Source organism: Panthera tigris, chromosome C2 (genome assembly GCF_018350195.1).
Source record: "Panthera tigris isolate Pti1 chromosome C2, P.tigris_Pti1_mat1.1, whole genome shotgun sequence".
NCBI classification, from domain to species: domain Eukaryota; kingdom Metazoa; phylum Chordata; class Mammalia; order Carnivora; family Felidae; genus Panthera; species Panthera tigris.
In genome coordinates this window covers 112,090,764-112,109,567 of record NC_056668.1, presented here as the reverse complement: position 1 = coordinate 112,109,567, position 18,804 = coordinate 112,090,764, and the positions used below count along the sequence as shown (strand labels likewise).

Below are 18,804 nucleotides of genomic sequence, written 5' to 3'. Positions count from 1 at the left end.
CTATAATAACATTCTGTGTTATTTATCACAAATTAGAAAACCAGGCGCTTGACAATTATTTCGTAAACCAATTATTTACCCTGTGGAAATTTGAGGTACGCAGAGGTACTACAGCAAAGAAAAGATTTCAAGTGGCTCCTTTGTTTAGATAGAGTGCCCATTGCTTAGAAAATAAATAAACTCATTACATTTTTTTTAAAAAATGAATGTCACAATAGAACGTTCTTGAAATTACCTATTATAATGTTTGCGGAGGAAAGTCCTTTTAAGACCCGTTGTACCCTGTTGTACAGCCTACAACATGGTGTTTGTCCATCATAAAATGTAACGTTGATTTACTGAATAGTTATGTTCACCTGTAGGTAAGTATTCAGTTTTGTATAAATTAAGCTTTTTTTTTTTTTTTTTTTTTTTTTTTTTTGAGACGGATGGCTGGGGTCATCAGATAGAGGAAAGTTCATAGTGAGAATCTATTTAGAGTTTAATAATGGGTGCCTTCTTACACAGCAGCCTTATTATATGTAGGCATTTCCAACTTAAACATTTTAAGCTTTGAAAATCATAGCTTCCCTTTCTACCAAAAGATACTTGAACATACCGAGTATTTAAAGAGACCTACCTGGGGGGATAGTCTCTGAGCCACTGCGGGCTCCTTGCAGGTCTTCACAGAAGCATGAGCTGTTGGCCTGGCCTCAGCAGTAGCAGCTTCATTGCGCGAACGTTGGCTGTACTAAAATTTTCCTTTCCTTTTCGTGTGGTTTTAAAGTGTTGCATATTGACGTAGATGAAACTGTGGTTTGTAAATAGTTTAACTCTATGAAAGTCTCCCAAAGAGGTTCTTGTCAATTTTGTGTATGCTTTCTGAAGCAATTCAGATTTGTGTATTCTGCTAGAGGAAAGATTTTTACTTGTCCATTGTAGTACCTAACAGTTTTTTGTTTTTTTTCCTTAAGCACCCAAGATGTGTTTTCCATCATAATGATATGAAAGAACATCACTTTTTGTGCCTTGAAAGGGGCTGTAAGTTAAATATATTAGATCTTGAAGCCAAATTTCTGATACTCATCAGCCTTTGGAAGTTAATTGTAGTTGGGATTAAAACAATTGTAGTTGGGATTCTGCTGAGACATTTATTAATAAACAACAAAAAGATGTCATATGACATAGTCTGTTAAAGTTCATGTTTTATTTTTTGGTCATTGTAGAAAAATCTGGAAATAAACAGAAGAAGAAAATTATATGCACAGAGATAATTACTCTTAAAATTTTTGGTATATAAATTGACACAAATTTTGGTACAGATTTAAAAATTCTATGTGTATGTACACCCATCTAATGTGTTATTATATTGTGCAGGAGTAGTTGTCAGTTTGGGCCCAACAGCTTAATGCATTGAGACAGGTATTTAGTGATCAGTACATTGTATGTAATAGGACCTTCCTGTGCATTTCCTGTGCATTTAAATTGTTTGGTTAGATGCTTATTCTGCTTGTGGTGAGCACGTGCTCACTGAGTGTCGGAATGGAACTCATCGTGGTGAGGGACCTAAAAAAAAGTCACTATCTCATCCACATCATCAAGTGGCTTTGCTAGGTTATCTGCTTTGAATAAAGGTAGGTTTTGAGCTCATATGTCAACCTTATTTTCTGGAGCTCTAAGTCTGCTTGTCCAAAGTGCAAAGCCATTTCTTCATCAGTTAGGGTCTGATTTTCTAGTGTTGCTTTATTGCTCTGGTAGTTGCTTTGATTTTGTCTCTTTTTCTCCTAATTATTAGTTTTCCAGATTAAAAAAAAAAGAAAAAAGAAAAAGAAACCTCTCCAGAATCCAAAATGAATCCTTTTCGGTATTCACTTTCAAAAAGAAAAGATCTCTCAAGATACTAAATGAGATGTTAAGTTAGAGAATTTGGGGAGAGTTTAAGGGAACTTTTGAAACAAAACAACAAAACACAACAATGTAAGGATGCTTATGATGATAGTGGCTGTATGTCTCACATTTTCTGGTGTTTTTCCAAATTCATGTAGTGATAACGATGATTAATATGAATATCAGTAATAATTATTACCACTGTTATCATAATCACTTTGCAAAAGAAAACTTTTTACATATATTCACTTATAAATCAGATGAAAAAATCCTACATCTTAAGAACCAACGTTAACTTTCATCATAACAATGCTGGGAAATAATCCGTCTTTTATGATTTGTGTTCAGTGTTGTTGGATAGGACTCACTGAAAATACATGTCAGAAAAGGCGCCCTTGCAGAGTCCAGTAAGTGGGCAGTTAGGCTCAGGGTTTATATTCGCTGGGGTCCAGAGAGGGTGGGATGGAGAGAATTTGGTGACATGGGGCTGGCCACCACCTGAGTGGTGAATGGTACTAACAAGGTGGGAAGCAAAACTGGAATGAACGGTTTTTGGTAGTGAAGCTTCTTTTTCCTTTTTTTAAGGAATGCTTATCTATGTTTACTTTCCTGTCCACTTTGGGGGTAAAGACAGAATTTAGAAGTCTGTTCAACTATTATTAAAAGTCTAAGGCCACAGCTTTTGTGTCTGGATTTCCAGATCTAAACGAACTGAAGTACCCTTGTTCTCAGTTGTTCTGTTTCCTTTTTGGAATGGTGAGCAACCAAACTTTTAATAGTGAAACTGAACCATGTTCTTCCTTTTGAGAATGAGGTTGAGGTAACATGATATTTTGTGGAAGTTTATTCAGAGTGGAAATATACTTTTTTGTGGCTACCGTCCCTGTTTTGTTTTTGTTTTTAACATGAGTTCCATGTGAATTTCTAGAAGTTACTTCTTTATCTGTTTCATTAAGGACAAATGTTTGTCAGAGTGTATTTTGTTAGTGTTCTGGGAAATTAGAGGTCATCACTAAACCAGTATTTCAGAAACCCAAGTAGGGACAAGTGTGGTGAAGTTATTTTTTCCTTACGTTGGTCATGGCAAGTACTTTTTAAGAAGTGACTGGTCACTTTACTGTTTACTTTAATGGATATTTTGTTGTTTAAAATAAAAAGCAAGGGGCACCTAGGTGGCTCCATCGGTTAAGTGTCCGACTTTGGCTCAAGTCACAATCCCCAGTTTGTGGGTTCGAGCCCCGCGTCAGGCTCTGTGCTGACTGCTGGGAGCCTTGAGCCTGCTTCAGATTCTGTGTCTCTGTCTCTCTCTACTCCTCCCCTGCTCACGCTCTGTCTCTCTCTGTGTCTCACAAAAATAAATGTTACAAAAAAAATCAGAACAAAATTGCTGCACAAGTTGAGATAGAAAATTTTTATTGTAGTCAGCTCCTCCAGGCACACAAATCATGCCTTTGATCTTATCAAACACAAATATCAAGCAGTCTTTTGGTAGAAGTGTCATTTTTAATGCTTAACATTCTTAAATTTTCTTTTTTAAACATAGCACAGTAGCCCTTTGGAGCTAATAAGGAAGGGGAAAATGAATGTTGAGTAGGTGGTCACTGCCACAGCCAGACACGGGTCTGAGAGCTTATTTGCTCCAAAGAAATCCATGAGATCTTAGGAGAGTCCTCACTTTACAGGTGGGGAAACTAAGGCCTTGCCCAAAGCTGCACAGTTAGACTTCAGGGTCCTGGCCCTTCATATGCTTCTTAAATGAAAATGTTGGGCAACAGTGGTTACACAGGAGCCTGGCATGTCCTTCCAGCTGCCCCCTGCCCTTCTGCCCCCCTCAGTGTTCCCAACTTTTTGAATTCAGGTGCTGCTGAATTTCAGAGTTTGCAACTGAGGATGTTCTCAACTCGAAGTAGTTTGCATCCCAAAGTATTTTTTTGATCTTTGGGCAAGGGGCTGTTCCTCAATTAAGAAATGCTGGTGATCAAGATATTTCTCCTTCAGGGTGTGGGGCTCCCTGTCTACCTTCTCTCTGGAACCACTGTGCTTTAGGGTTGCGTTTTGAAACTTTTTAAAAGTACATAGTTCCCTTTCCCAAAGGGGACATTTTTCCCCAAAAAAGTTCAGACTTTTTTTCCCCTGACTCTCACTGAGACTGGCAGCTTTCAGTCTGAGAGCGATGAATGTGATTAGACAAGAGTACTTTATTTTTAAAATGTGTATTTATTTATTTTGAGAGAGAGCACAAACGTGTGCATGAACAGAGGAGGGGGAGTGAGTGAGTGAGAGAGAGAGAAGGAGAGAGAGAGAGAGAGAGAGAGAGAGAGAGAGGAGAGGAGGTAAGGAGGGAGGGGATCCCAAACAGGGATCTTAAAAAGCTAACATGACCTGAGCCGAAATCAAGAGTAAGACACTTAACTGACTGAGATCCCCAGGTGCTCAGGTGCCCCGATAAGAGTACTTTTAAAACCGAGGCATAGAATACAGAACTTCTAACATGTGGCTGTTTCTGTATTACTTAAACTCTGTTTTCCCTCTTTAATGAAATAGTAAAAGCTGGAAATGTTTTAAAAGCGACAGTGTTTGAGGAATGTGAACTCAATTATAAGAGTAGCTGATGGGAATATAAGCTGGTGCAGCCACTCTGGAAAAACAGTATGGAGGTTCCTCAAAAAACTAAAAATAGAACTACCCTACGCCCAGCAATTGCACTACTAGGCATTTATCCAAGGGATACAGGTGTGCCGTTTCAAAGGGACACATGCACCCCCATGTTTATAGCAGCACTATCAACAATAGTCAAAGTATGGAAAGAGCCCAAATGTCCATTGATGGATGAATGGAGAAAAAAGATTTGGTGTGTGTGTGTGTGTGTGTGTATACACACACACACACATACCTACACACAATGGAGTATTACTCAGCAATCAAAAAGAATGAAGTCTTGCCATTTGCAACTACGTGGATGGAACTGGAGGGTATTATGCTAAGTAAAATTTGAGAGAAAAATCATATGACTTCACCCATATGAGGACTTTAAGAGACAAAACAGATGAACATAAGGGAAGGGAAACAAAAATAATATAAAAATGGAGGGGGACAAAACGGAAGAGACTCATAAATATGGAGAACAAACTGAAGGTTACTGGAGGGGTTGTGGGAGGGGGGATGGGCTAAATGGGTAAGGAGTATCAAGGAATCCACTCCTGAAATCATTGTTGCACTATATGCTAGCTAATTTGCATGTAAATTTTAAAAAATAAAAAATAAAAAAAATGCAAAATAGGATTTTGCATAGAAAAAAATGTGAAAGGATCTGAGTGTTCATAGAACAACATATGGATTAATATAGAAGAAAAAAACATACATGATTCTTAACATGGTATTAAATCAGCTTTTAAAAAATCTAAAAAAAAAAAAAAAAAAAAGTAGCTGAGTATACTCATTCCCCTTGCCTGTCGTTTTGTTTTTCTCCCTTTTTATTGACTATACAGTGTTAGTGGGTCAGCTTACAGTCCGTTTATGTTTCACTTGTGAGGTCTAACTGGGAGATTTGATTCATGGATATGAAATAATTAATAAGGGGAAATCCCTAAGAAAGAACTTTTAAAGGTTATCTTGTTTCTTTTTAGTCACTGAAGTTCATTTTTTCCCCCCTTAAGTGGTTATGGTCCATTTCTTAAGAAGTTGTGAGTAATGTTTTCAAAGCTCAGAATACATTTTACAAACTCTGTTGTTACTTTCCAAGAGAAGGTTCTCCTGGAGAAATTCTCCCTATCCCTTGCCATGCGAGTCTGTGCTTTTTGATCAAGTACTTTAGGAAAATTCCAACAAATATTTATTTATGTTAATATTTTTATTAAAAACTTGTTTAATGTTTATTTTTGAGAGACAGAGAGCATGAGCAGGGCAGGAGCAGAAAGGGAGAGAATCATGGCATCCGAAGCCGGGTCCAGGCTCTAAGCTGTCAGTACAGAGCCCGATGTGGGGCTCGAACTCAGGAGCTGTGAGATCATGACCTAAGCTGAAGTCGGACGCTTAACCAACTGAGCCACCCAGGAGACCCTCCAACAAACATTTACTGACTGCATGCTTCCCCCTTAGCTCCCATGCTAGAGAGTATTTGTTTAGAAGGTTACAGAGTAGAGAGGGTGATAATGGAATATGCAGAGATCCTGCAGTGGTGCTGTTAGAACCCATAGGAATCACCAGTCCTGAGGTGAGGTAAAGAGATGCTTCTGAGGAGTGAGGATGTGGTGTCAGGCATGGGGGTGGTACAGATGACTGAGATGTAGGCCAGTGTGTTAGCTGACTCTCGGGCAGTCTGGGTGCTTGGAGAACCTGAGGAGGATCCACGTTAGGAAAAGGCTGAGACCAAATCTTGGATCACTGTGGTTGATCTTGGGTGCTTCATTAACAGCGGAGAGCTCATTAAATACGCTCAGTAAGTCTGAGGGCTTTGGATTCCATAGGGTTAGGTGAGAAAGCGGAAGGCAAAAAACCAAGTAGGGGCTGATTGTGGTCATTTTGAGTGAGAAGCAATGAGGAGCTGCAGTGAGATGGATGGGAAGGGATGGGAGCTTGGAACCATTGCAGAAGTATGGCGTGGGGCTGTGGTGTAGGGCTGGGAGGGGAACAGACTGCGGTTTCAGCTCCGGCTGGGGAAGTCTGAGGAGAGGGCCTGCTTTGATGTAGGTAGAAAGTAGAAAGGCGAGTTTGAGTGTTGGCTTACTATGTTTTTACTGCTACCTCATTATTTGATGAAGTATAGGTTGCTCTTTATTTTACTCCTTCTATTTTAGATATTAGACATTCTTCAGTGCTTCATCAGTCATCACCAGGACATTCTGCTTTTGCTTTTGTTTGTGTGCTCATTTGTTTTTTGGATTGCACATATAAGTGAAATCATATGTTATTTGTCGTCTTGTCTGACTTCACTTAGCTTAATACTCCCTAGGTCTATACATGTTGTTGCAAATGGCAAAATATCATTCCTTTTTATGGCTAAGTAATACTCCATTGTATATATACGCCATGTCATCTTTATCCATTCATCTGTGGATGTATGCTTTGGTTGCTTTCATATATTGGCTAACGTAAATGATGCTGCAATAAATATAGGGTGTATATGCCTTTTCAAATTAGTTTTCATTTTCTTTGAGTAAGTTCTCAGTAGTGGTATTACTGGATCATACGGCATTTCTGTTTCTAATTTTTTAAAGGAAACTTGTACTGTTTTCACAGTGGCTGCACCAATTTACGTTCCCACCAACAGTGCATGAGGATTCCTTTTTCGCCACATCTTTGCCAACACTTGCCATTTTCTTCTCTTTTTAGAAAAAGTTTATTTTGAGAGAGAGAGTGCAAGCAGGAGAGGAGCAGAGAGAGGAGGAGGGAGAGAATCCCAAGCAGGCTCTGCACTGTCAACATGGAACCCACTGTGGTGGCTCATTCCCACAACTCTGAGATCATGACCTGAACTGAAATCAGGAGTTGAATACTTAACCGACTGTGACACCAAGGTGTCCCTTCATTGTTCTTTTTTTTTTTTAATTAAAAAAAATATTTTATCTTTTGAGAGACGTAGACAGAGCATGAGCAGGGGAGGGGCACAGAGAGAGAGAGTCACAGAATCCAAAGCAGGCTCCAGGCTCCAGGCTCCGAGCTGTCAACACAAAGCCCGACGCAGGGCTCGAACTCATGAACTGTGAGATCATGACCTGAACTGAAGCCAGACACATAACTGACTGATCCACCCAAGTGTCCCTCCTCCTCCCCCTTCGTTGTTCTTTTGATTTGCATTCTTTTAATGAGCAGTGGTGTTGAGCATCTTTTTCACATGTCTGTTGGCCATCGTACGTCTTCTTTGGAAAAATGGGTATTCAGTCCATTTTTTAGTCGTGTTTTCTGGTGTTGGATTTTATAAATTCTTTATTTTGGATACAAATCCCTTTTTGGATATATTGTTTGCAAATATTTTCTTACATTCAGTAGATTGCCATTGGTTTTGTTGATGGTTTCTTTTGCTGTGCAGTAACCAGGGCACTCTGAATGTAATTTTATCAACACTTAAGGAGCCCTTATTTTGGATAATGTTGGTGGAAGTCCTGGTTTTCCTATTAAAAAATAGCATTTTCTATTTTATTCATCTAATTACTTTCATAGTATCAACCAGATAAGATACATTTGGCCATGGCATTGCAAGTTTTCTGTCTTTTGTTTTTTTATTAATAGTGGGATTGGTTTTTAAACTAGAAGGTGAATTTAATACGGAGTTGAAATTGGCCTTTCATTCAAAACAAATGAAGATTAACTTCTCATTTTAATTAGTAAATGTCAGAGAGTTAGTGGTCCTTCAGAAAGCTGTGGTGTAAAAAGTAGGATGTAGAGGCACATGGGTGGGTCAGTTGGTTAAGCGTCCAGCTTCATCTCAGGTCTTGAGTTTGAATCCCACATCAGGCTCACTGCTGTCAGCACAGAGCCTGCTTTGGATCCTCTGTCTCTTCTCTCTCTCTGCCCCTCCCCCACTTATGCTGGTTTTCTCTCTCTCTCTCTGTCAAAAATAAATGTTAAAAAAAGTAGAATGTAAATAATTAATAGCTTGAAAACTACTAGTTAAATGTAGAGAAGCTTTTAGTTTAGAAAAGGGATTGTCAAATCATGTTAAGTAGTGTGGAGTGTTGTCTGGGGATGATGAGAGCCATGTTTTGATATCCTTTTATGTCAGAAGATGGAATATTGGGACAGTAAGCCCTTAGGACTTTACCAGGCAGTTTGGGTGGAAGTTTAGCAGTTCTCCAGTGACCTGGGATCTGGGAGAGAAGGAGGAAGGTGTATAATTCTGTGCTTCCCCTGATACGTGGGTTAGAGCTGGTGACATCTGGAGGTGGAGGTAGAACAAGATGGCCCTGGGTCCAGAGTCTTGCGTTTTGGGTCCCCAAAGCAGGGGGGTAATATTTGGGAAGTGGGTTAGGATGGGTCATGAGGAGATCTTCATTTCGACCCTGAGAGAAGTCACACTTATACAAGGAGCACCTTCAAGAGGTAGCAAGTAGTCTCATGAACTTTGTCAATGAAAATACTTTTCATATATGTCGTTGTGAGACGGGCCTATTTTTGTAATACTGCTTTTCACGCTTACACCCCAGTTTCTACTGGAGGTGGGAGATAGAAGTGGCGTGGCTTCCTATATTTCCTGTCAACTCTGAAACTTCTTTGGAGTGCACCTGGGCAACGGGGAACATTTTCCAGGTCTTTCTGTAGAGCAAGGCCTCAAGTGCTTAGGGGACCCAGGGCAGCTTATAAACTCAGGTGCCTGTGGTGGAAAAGAAGGCAACATACACTCGGTTTTCAGAAAAAGTAGAACTTGGAGAAAGCTGTGGATGATAGTGAGTTGAGAGCTGAGAGCTTGTGTGTCCCCAAGAAAGGCTTGTAATAGGCTCTTAGCTCCAGCGGATTGTTTCCCCGTGTTTTGAAGAGATACAAAGTCACAAAAGTTTTCATTGTTAGGGGAGCAATTAAAAAGAAAACACACCTGTGGATCGAATATGCTACCGCTGAAATCTAATAGAAAGGTGTTCAAAAGTGGCTCTTGGGGCGCCTGGGTGGCTCAGTCGGTTGAGCAGCCGACTTCGGCTCAGGTCATGATCTTGCACTCCGTGAGTTCGAGCCCTGCGTCGGGCTCTGTGCTGACAGCTCAGAGCCTGGAGCCTGTTTCAGATTCTGTGTCTCCCTCTCTCTCTGACCCTCCCCCGTTCATGCTCTGTCTCTCTCTGTCTCAAAAATAAATAAATGTTAAAAAAAAAATTAAAAAAAAAAAGTGGCTCTTGACTTTGACTAAAAATCTCGCACTGAGAGGATTTCTCACATTTTAACCAAACTGCGGTTCCGTTGTGATGCATAATTGACACAGCTGCATGAAGTATTTTTTTAAACGTAAAAGAAACCTTTGTGATAAGAACCAAGAAACAAAGAGAGCACGAGCACCTAAGATGACCCATGAAAGGTGCTCACTGAGATGCATGTGTCCTGGAATGCTTGCTTACAAAAGTCTGCCTGCCCCCAGTGGTGCTCACCTGTTAGTTATCTCCTCAGCCTCCAGACTCTGTTTTCCTGGCGGTGAAAGTGAGACTTTTCCTTTGAGAAAGTCACTTTATCCAGTTCTTGCTCATATGCTGTCACAGTGCCCGCTCTGCCCCTGATGGGAGGCTCAGACCATGACTGATAACCAGCATGTGTGTCTGACCCCACTGTCTCCAGGTTGGGGTGGAACATGAGCCCGTATGACCCCCTGAGAGCAAGTACTAGATGTTTGTAGAAATTCTCTGGAGGACTGGCTCTGAAGAGATAGTCTAGTAGTGCTGCTTTTATTTTACTACCACACACACACAGAAGAGCCCACAGCTTCCTGTGAGTTGAAACTAACACCATGGAAAGTGGCTGGAAAAATGGTATAAACCCAGCCTTGGTGACATCAGCAGAGGCCCCACATCAGCCCTTAAATAAAACCATACCCGCAACTTTGGGACATTTAGTCTGTCAGCCAGTGAATCTCTTTTTATTGCAGAAGTCCAATTTTAGTTGTATTTTTAGGTCACCTGCAAATGAAAAAATTCTGAATTGGCTTCACCTAGAAGATTAACTCAGAAATTTTAGAAAACACCCTTACGCTAATTTCTGTTTCTGCTTGAGGATGACAGGAAAGTATGTGCCATTAGTTCTCCATTCTGTCCTTATTCCTAGTGCTGCTACCTGTCTCCTTTGACTCTGGACAAGAAGAAGAAGAAAAAAGGATTTTTGTTAATACAGAAAATACCAAAGATACTATCATTCATAGCAGATCATCTCCCTAGAGTGACACGAGATTTCCTTTTGGGTAAACCACACTGTGAGGTATGTGGGTGGGGGTGGGGAGAGAACTGGTGCAGCACTGCCTTCAGCGGTCACAGCTCTTACTACCTTTTGCTCATCAATTCTCTGCAAGATGCTAGTGACGTGAGCATCACCATTTCCTGACAGGACATCCCCGCAAAAGAACCACTTTAACAAAGTGTGGCTTTCCTTTCCCATAATGCCGCTTTTTAAAATACTTTAACCTTTCCAGAGCACTGCTTCGACAATACGGTTAAATGTTGTTTTTACCTTCTCTGTGATGAATACGTATCTTAAACACTATTATAAGCTAGCTACAGAAAAGAAACAAATTGTTCCATAGCAAATTAAAAAAGAAAGGAAGTGTCTGTGTTCACCCACTGTTGAGCTTGCTCTACCATGTTTTTTATTGTAATTCTGGACCTGATAAGCAGTAACTGTTAAATCAATGGTTGCTTTACTGTATCCTTACCTGGCTCCCACGTTGTTTCCTGAAAAAGCTCCATTTACACATTGCCCATCTACTTTAGCACAGTGGTTACAAAGGCATTAATTACTTGGTGCTACTCAGTTTCTTCTTTGCTTTCATTTTCTCTGGTGGCCCACTGGGGGGCATGGTAAAACCACCAGTGTTTACTAGTTTGTCCCGGCTTTTGGATATTGTGAAGAATAAACACAGCCAGTTTCTTTGCAGATGTAGTTAGCCAAACATATATAGCGGGTTTAACTTTTCCAAGCATGTTTATCATAGGTTGGTGATTTTGTTCTCTTTAGAGGATATTTGACCCAGAGTTAGGAGCAGGGAGTTTTTATGAGGGTGGAAGGTGGACACAGAGAGTGAAAACCTTCCTAGTTCTTGAAGAAGAATTTAAGAGGTACTTTCTGAGTTTTTCTTAAAATCTGAGGAGGTCCCAGAGCATATGAAATACTAATTTTGAAAAAGTGGCAAATAAAAGTTTTAATTCTCTATGTAACTGTCTTTGTAGTTTTTTTCTTAACTTTTATTTTTTTAATATTTGTTTATTTTTGAGAGAGAGAGAGAGAGAGAGAGAGACAGAGTGCAAGTGGGGGAGGGGAAGAGAGAGAGAGAGAGAGAGAGAGAGAGAGAGGGAGGCACAGATCTGAAGTAGGCTCCAGGCTCCGAGCTGTCATCACAGAGCCCGACACGGGGCTTGAACTTATGAACCGTGAGATCATGACCTGAGCCAAAGTCAGACGCTTAACCGACTGAGCCACCCAGGTGCCCCTGTCTTCCTTTCTTCATGTGTAATTGAGCATATTAAAGAAACCACCCATGTCTTGACTGTGAAATAATTTGGCATTGTTTTTCATACCTTAGGTTTTAAGGAAAAAAATCCAGATACTGTTTTTCATACCTTAGGTTTTAAGGAAAAAATCCTGATACTATTGAGAATATTTTTATTAGTACATATACAGTAAAGCAAAAAAGTGTATATACATGGCTTACAAAAATGTTTGAGAATAACATTTGGAAGATGGCCTGGATGTCTTCTAGGCAGTTAAGAGCAGAGAAAGAATTTAGTTTTGCTAACTCACAAGCCAGCAACCATATCCCTTATCTACATACTTTAAATCCATCTCCTTTTAAGAAAATGTCACAAATTTTCATTTTATGTGTAATTTCTCACTCAAAATTGCAAATTTTAGATTGTCCTTTTTTTCAAGTCCTGTTGCTTTCAAAGAAAACTGTTTCCCCTGTCCCTCGATGTATGTGTGTATGTACATGCTGTGTGTGTGTGTGTGTGTGTGTGTGTGTGTGTGTGTGTGTGTGTGTTTGTTTGTATGTGTGTGTCTGTGTCTGTGTCTTTGTCCTGGTCATCATTTTTTTTTTCCTCCATAGCATTCAATAGGGAAAGTTGCTGGCAACATATACCAATAGCCAGTTTCCTTTAATAGAGTCCACTTAAAAATATTTTAACACCAGAAATGCATGCTCAAGACGTAGCTTAATAAGTCTTGATACAAAACATTCAGAATGTATCTTATTATCATCTTCAAAATGTTATCAAAGTGTTACATTTTGTTTTTACTGCAAAGAACAGAATTTATATCAACTTCCCTTTGAAATGCTAGGAGATAAATCAGTAGGGAATTTCCTAAGTGAAATCAGAGAAAATTTGACTTTTTCACTCCAAACAGGTCTCCAGTTCTTTATCAAACTCTGCCTGCTTTTAGGTTGGTCTTTAGTAACCCTGGTGAAAAAAAAACACATAAGTTAAATTCTTGTATTTAGGGAAGGAACACGCCCCAGTGAATTGTCTTGATTGCTTCCTATTTTCTTTATGCTATTTAAACTTCTACATTAACTGACGAGACGAGTGATTATACATTGAAAACTTCTGTTTTGATGGAATAAAATTGAACAATGCATGTATTACTTTTTTCTTTGCTGTTATAAAAGCAGGGGAACTTATATTTTGTTTTTATTATTATACTAAATTGAATAGTAATGCATAGAGAGGATACTTAGTTGCATGGACATGTTTCTTTTGTATTCGTATGTAACTGAAGACTGCAAAATGTGTACATGGATTCTTTTTGAAAGGAGGTGGGAATTCACAGAGTGTCTGTGCTTTCATGCATTGTATTTCCTCTTTTGGTTTTAGAAGTTTCTGCGTCAGACTGAGCTTTTAATGGGATGTGCAGTTTCTTACATAAGATTTCTCTAAATGGCTGGCATAGAAAGAAATAAATAATAGGGTCTAGGCATACATTTGCAGCTGACAGTACTAGAGTGAATTCTTTTACGTAGAGCAAAATTTCTTTTGACCGGCAGCTGTAATGAGCTTCTGTCTGGCTCTGCGTGTAGGGGATTCTGGCAATGTGGTAAGGCACAAAACAGACAAAAAATACGAACATGATGCTGAATATATTGCGGCTAGATTTCTTCTTGACCGAAATGGAATTCCTTCTGGATTTCAGGTGGGACTTAAAGATTTTCCTCGTGATAGCAGTGTAGAAAATGACCAACAAAAGAAACACAATCCAGAAGATGCCCACAAAGATGTAGTTTGATGCCTTGTGCCACTTAAGTCCCAGTTCGTTTTTAAGCTCTACACATTTTATACTCATAGCCTTCCCGTTCCTCGCTTTCTGGTTGGTCAGGATAATGTTGGGGACAGCCAGAAGGAGCATGAGCACCCACACCGTGACTGACAGAAGTTTGCTGTAATTTACTGAATGGATGAAAGAAGTCAAAAGAGGCTTTACAATTTTATAATACCTGTCAAAGCTGATGAGCCCAAAGAACACGATGCTGACATACATGTTGACGTAAAACAGCACAGCTGAGACCCTGCACACGAACATGTTTATCTGCCAGGGTCCCAGGCCCGAATCCCCAAGAATCTTGAAGGGAAAAGTCAGGCTCATCAGAAAGTCAGCCACAACAATGTTCTTGAGATAGACAATGAAACTCTTGGAGCTGGACACGTAAAAGAATATCCATGCAGAGACACCATTGAGCAGGATCCCCGCGACAAAGACCGCCAAGTATAGCACGGGAATGATGATCTGAGTTATGAGAGTGTTCCGGGAGCAGGCCTCGTTCGGAGGTTGTGTGGTGGTGGAATTTATCATTCTGTAGCTTCTGCAGGGGAGGCCTGGAAAGCAATGCGAAGTAGTCACTCAGAAGGGACTTACAGCATCTAATACATAATTTGCCAAATAATAAAGGCCAGCGGATATAGTCAAACCTGTTGTGTTCTTGAAATTAAGTGTTAGCTCTGCATCAGAGACGCCTTCCTTGTTCCCTCCTTCCCTTCTTCTCTACTTTCATTTTAGAAAGGGAAGACTAGAGTATACAGATGACAGGAAAGGAAAATGGAGAAGCAGGATAGTCTGAGAACTGTAGGTAATGGAATCAATGTTCCCCTAAAATGGTAAAAGTTCCTTTTAAAACTCCAAAGTTTGAGAAAGTACTCATTTAAATAAAGGCTCAAAAAGTAACAAAACTGAGGCGCCTGGATGGTTCAGTAGGATAAGCATCCAGCTTTGGCCCAGGTCATGATCTTTTCGAGCCCCGCATCGGGCTCTGTGCTGATGGCTCAGAGCCTGGAGCCTGCTTTGGATTCTGTGCCTCCCTCTCTCTTTGCTCCTCCCCCACTTGCATTCTGTCTCTGTCTCTCTCCCTCTCCTTCTCTCTTAAAAGTAAATAAACATTAAAAAAATTAAAGTAACAAAACTGTAAAGACAGAGAATCTGTTTCATTTTTTTCCTTTACTTCCTCCCCTCCCCTCCCCTCCCCTTCCCGCATGGAACCCAACATGGGGCTTGAACTCCAAATTTTTGTGCAACCAAAAATTCCAAAAAAAAAAAAAAAAAAAAATGCCGAGTCCATTCTACATACTTATCAACATCCTGCTGGAAACTGTTCTGTGGTCATTCTTTGGCCTCAGGATAAAGTCCTAACTCTTTAATGCTGACCCACTGAAGTCCCTTCTTGGTATCACCTTGGCTTTCTCCACTCTCAGCCATGAGTTCCATGATTTCTTTGACCTTGGACCTTTGCACAAACTTTCATTTCTGTGGAAAACCTTTTTGCTACCTTCTTGGCATGTTAACTTCTCTTCATCCCTGCAGCTAGGCTTGGATGTCACTTCCTTTAGAAAACGTTGTCTTCCTATGCTTTGGTCAGAGTGCGTTATACTCCTTTTGTATGTGTGCTCCTAGCTCTGTGCCTTTCTCCCATCTCAACACTGATTTCTCCATCTGTTTCTTTCTTTCTTCTGTTACGGTAAGCCCCTTCATAGGGAGATCGTGTTATTTTTTTTTTTTTTACCATTGTGTTCCTAGCATTATATTTAGGACATTAGATAGTTAAAATATTTGTGAAATAAAAGAACATGCAATCTGGGAATTGAAGACATGAATCCCTACTCTTAAGAAATGTACAGGTAGTCAGGGATCGTGGGAAAGAATGATTGTGGAGGATGATGGGTCCCTTGAGATCAGAGAATGTATCTTGTTCATCTTTGTATTCCTGGAGCCCAGTACAGCGTTTCAAACACAGTGAGTGAAGAGTGTTGTCAGTAAAATTAAGGAAGTGTGAGAAAGTCAAATTTAGAAATGTGGAATATGAAATTCAGTCACATTCCAAATAAAACAGTCGTATGCAAACTTTGTGTGCTACTTCTTACACAAGAACACCTTGCTTCTGTGTGCTCTTACTTCATGCATGCCACCCTTGGCTCTGATCATAATAGTTTGTAGTCCTATGCTTCCCATCAGTCTTCTGTAGCCTGTTTTGAATTTTAGATAGTAAGCAAAGGGGCCACATTTTCTATTTTTAAATGTCCACTGTGGCAAGGAGTTTGTCTACTAAATAGTTTGTCTTGTCTCCTGATAGCCTCATGTCATGGGTCCAGAACTGTGTTCTTAGAATCCTGAATGTGTTGGGGCGCCTGGGTGGCTCAGTTGGTTAAGCAGCCGACTTCGGCTCAGGTCATGATCTCGCGGTCCGTGAGTTCGAGCCCTGCGTCGGGCTCTGTGCTGACAGCTCAGAGCCTGGAGCCTGTTTCAGATTCTGTGTCTCCCTCTCTCTGACCCTCCCCCATTCATGCTCTGTCTCTCTCTGTCTCAAAAATAAATAAACGTTAAAAAAAATTTTTTTTAGAATCCTGAATGTGTTGAGAATCTGAGCATATTATGCCCTTGTGTTGTACATCATTGTCTCCCTGCACCCCTCGTCACTTCGAGGTTGATGGAAGAGTATGACTGACCCAGATAGACTTCTAGAGCAAGGAAGCCTTCTGAAAGCAAGTGAATACTTAAGGCTTGCTTGGGTCTTTCCCTGCAGACACCTTCTTCCTATTCTGGCCTGTTTTGAAGGAATCACAGGTAAGAGTCTTTGTTTTAGGATGGAAAGATTTGACATGTGATGGGTGGGGAAAAACACTATCACTGTTGCCTGCATTGTTACTAGTTAGACACAGTAGAGACAAAGGGACACTCCACATGAGTAATGAGCCGAAAGTAAACCAAAGATAATCTAAGCTCTTAAATATTTTTCTTTAGCAGCAGTGTTATTCTTAGGGCATTGTGTTCTCCAGCTGAATGTTTTACTGTTTTTGGTCTCAGCCAGGCTTCTGTACAGTGATAGATTGAAAGATGTGTGAAAATAGAGCTATCTGAGGCATCTACAGGAAGTGAGGACAATTACATGCTGAGCCCAAAAGATAGGAATATGTGTTGGATGAAAACAGGACAAGATCATAACAGGGACCTGTATCAATTGACCTTTTAACATCTGTCCAATGTCCTCTCCTTCTCTTTAGTGTAGAGATGATTTAGTGTGTTGATGATGGGACCTACCGAAACTTCAAATCATTTCATAAATGGAGGAAATAGTCATATATAGATGCTGATTTTATACAATGATGCAAAAGTAAGAACCAAGTGAATCAAAAAGAAAACAAAGAATGTCTTTGTCTTGGTGTAGCCCACCTACTCTTCCTTTCCTGTCCCAGGCTCTTGGAAGGTTCACTATTTCTAAGCAGCTTGTCGCAGCCTGTTAAAGATGAGAGATATGCAAAGGAAGAACAAAGGGGGAAGGGATGGTGATTAGCCAAGAAGTGGGTGCTCTAGTGAGCCAGTTTGTGGAGGTGCAGCCAGCCTTGCGCCTGGCTGGAGTTACTTTTGAGTTTTATCTCGAATTTCTGTACTGAAAGCTTCAAGAACGTAAGCACTGCTCCCTAAATTCTTGAGACTACGTTGAAGAAAGATTTCTATATGTGGTAGAACTTTTCAAAAAGGGACGCTTAAGAGTATGTCTTCAGCTTCTCGTAGGTAAGGCTCTTCCTTGGCTCACAAATCCAGGTAAAGGACCATGAAATGGAATGAAATGTTTTAGTTTATATCATCATTTGGGTCTTTGGTAACATAATTAAAGAACATGGAGGAATGGGATTTATGAGACCAAAAGATAGCTATTAATGTGTAATAATAGCACATGAATTGGTTTTTCTCCATTTTTCTGCACAGCTAGAATGTCAAGTGCTACAAATTCATACTAATTTAAAGTGAGTGCCCTTGTTCCTTAGTGCAATGTAGGGTCTGAGGATTGTGGTACTTTAAGTATTTTCAAAGTGCAGAGAATTACATTTAACCTTTGGGCTCTCTCTTTGGGCGGAATATAGTCGATACAGGCCATACAAAGTAATGCTCACTCCAGAAACATGCACCTTAATAAAAACATGCTTAATCGGCCTGAGGTTCATTACTCCTCTATTGTGTACCTATACACCTCGACCCATATCTCTCTTACATACGGACCACCCTCCTAATTATGTGCCATAATTCTTCTTTTTCTGGAGAAGAGGAATTATTCATAATTTGTGTGAAATTAACAAACTTGTGGATAATACTAGAGAATTTTTTCAGTTACCTTAAAATTTTTTTTGGCGTGGTGGGGGCGCTGGTAGAATAGGAGGCTTCCTGTCAATGAAGCAGTGTAGTCCAGTGTGTGCTTGTCATCTTGAAGTGGCCAAGGTGTTCCTTCCCTAATGATCCTGTATGGTGAGAGCAAAATGGAGAATTAATTGAGTGAATACCAAAGTGTTTTTATTAGAGAAGTACGTATGGTAGCAATGTACTTTTTAAAATTCAGCTTGGATAATTACGAAATATTACAACATGTGTATTTCTTGTGCGGTATAGGTCTTGGTTGTCAGTGTTGACGAATATTGGTATGAACTTTTGGGGAAAACTTACTCTTGAGAGTGTTGGATAGACAGTGTTCTTAGTTACTGGTTCCCCCCCCACTCCCCCCGCCCCCCCCCCCCCCCCCCCGCCCACAGACACAGATGCTCAAATCAGTTCATCAGATTCCTGAAGTTAATAATTGATTATTTTAGCTGGGATATCAAGGCAGTATTTTCTTTGTTCTTTTCTCTTCCTCCCTCCCTCCCTCCCTCCCTCCCTCCCTCCCTCCCTCCCTCCCTCCTTTCTTTTCTTTCTTTCCTTCCTTCCTTCCTTCCTTCCTTCGCACTACTGATACTTTGGCCAGATAATTATCTGTTGTGAAGGATTGTCTTCTGCGTTGTAGGGTGTTTA

General features: G+C 40.2%; 3 protein-coding genes across 27 annotated transcripts in view; 1 reads left to right on the top strand and 2 right to left on the bottom strand.

The window, feature by feature from the left end:
- GPR171 (G protein-coupled receptor 171) overlaps positions 1-715 on the bottom strand; it is a 6,698-nt gene extending 5,983 nt beyond the window's left edge. Inside the window, exon 1 of the mRNA XM_007086306.3 lies at positions 620-715. The gene's annotated coding sequence lies outside the window, so the exon portion shown is untranslated. The remainder of the gene's footprint in view (positions 1-619) is intronic.
- Positions 1-18,804, top strand: part of MED12L (mediator complex subunit 12L) — a 333,827-nt gene that overhangs the window by 113,762 nt on the left and 201,261 nt on the right. The window lies entirely within an intron of this gene.
- Positions 12,528-18,804, bottom strand: part of P2RY14 (purinergic receptor P2Y14) — a 56,015-nt gene continuing 49,738 nt past the window's right edge. For all 5 annotated transcript variants that reach the window (XM_015539330.2, XM_042956834.1, XM_015539329.2 and 2 more), the window contains 2 exons: positions 18,137-18,260; positions 12,528-14,354 (listed from right to left, as the gene is read on the bottom strand). In XM_015539330.2, coding sequence (XP_015394816.1) covers positions 13,309-14,331 — 1,023 coding nt within the window. In that variant the 5' untranslated portion in view covers positions 14,332-14,354; positions 18,137-18,260 and the 3' untranslated portion in view covers positions 12,528-13,308. The remainder of the gene's footprint in view (positions 14,355-18,136; positions 18,261-18,804) is intronic.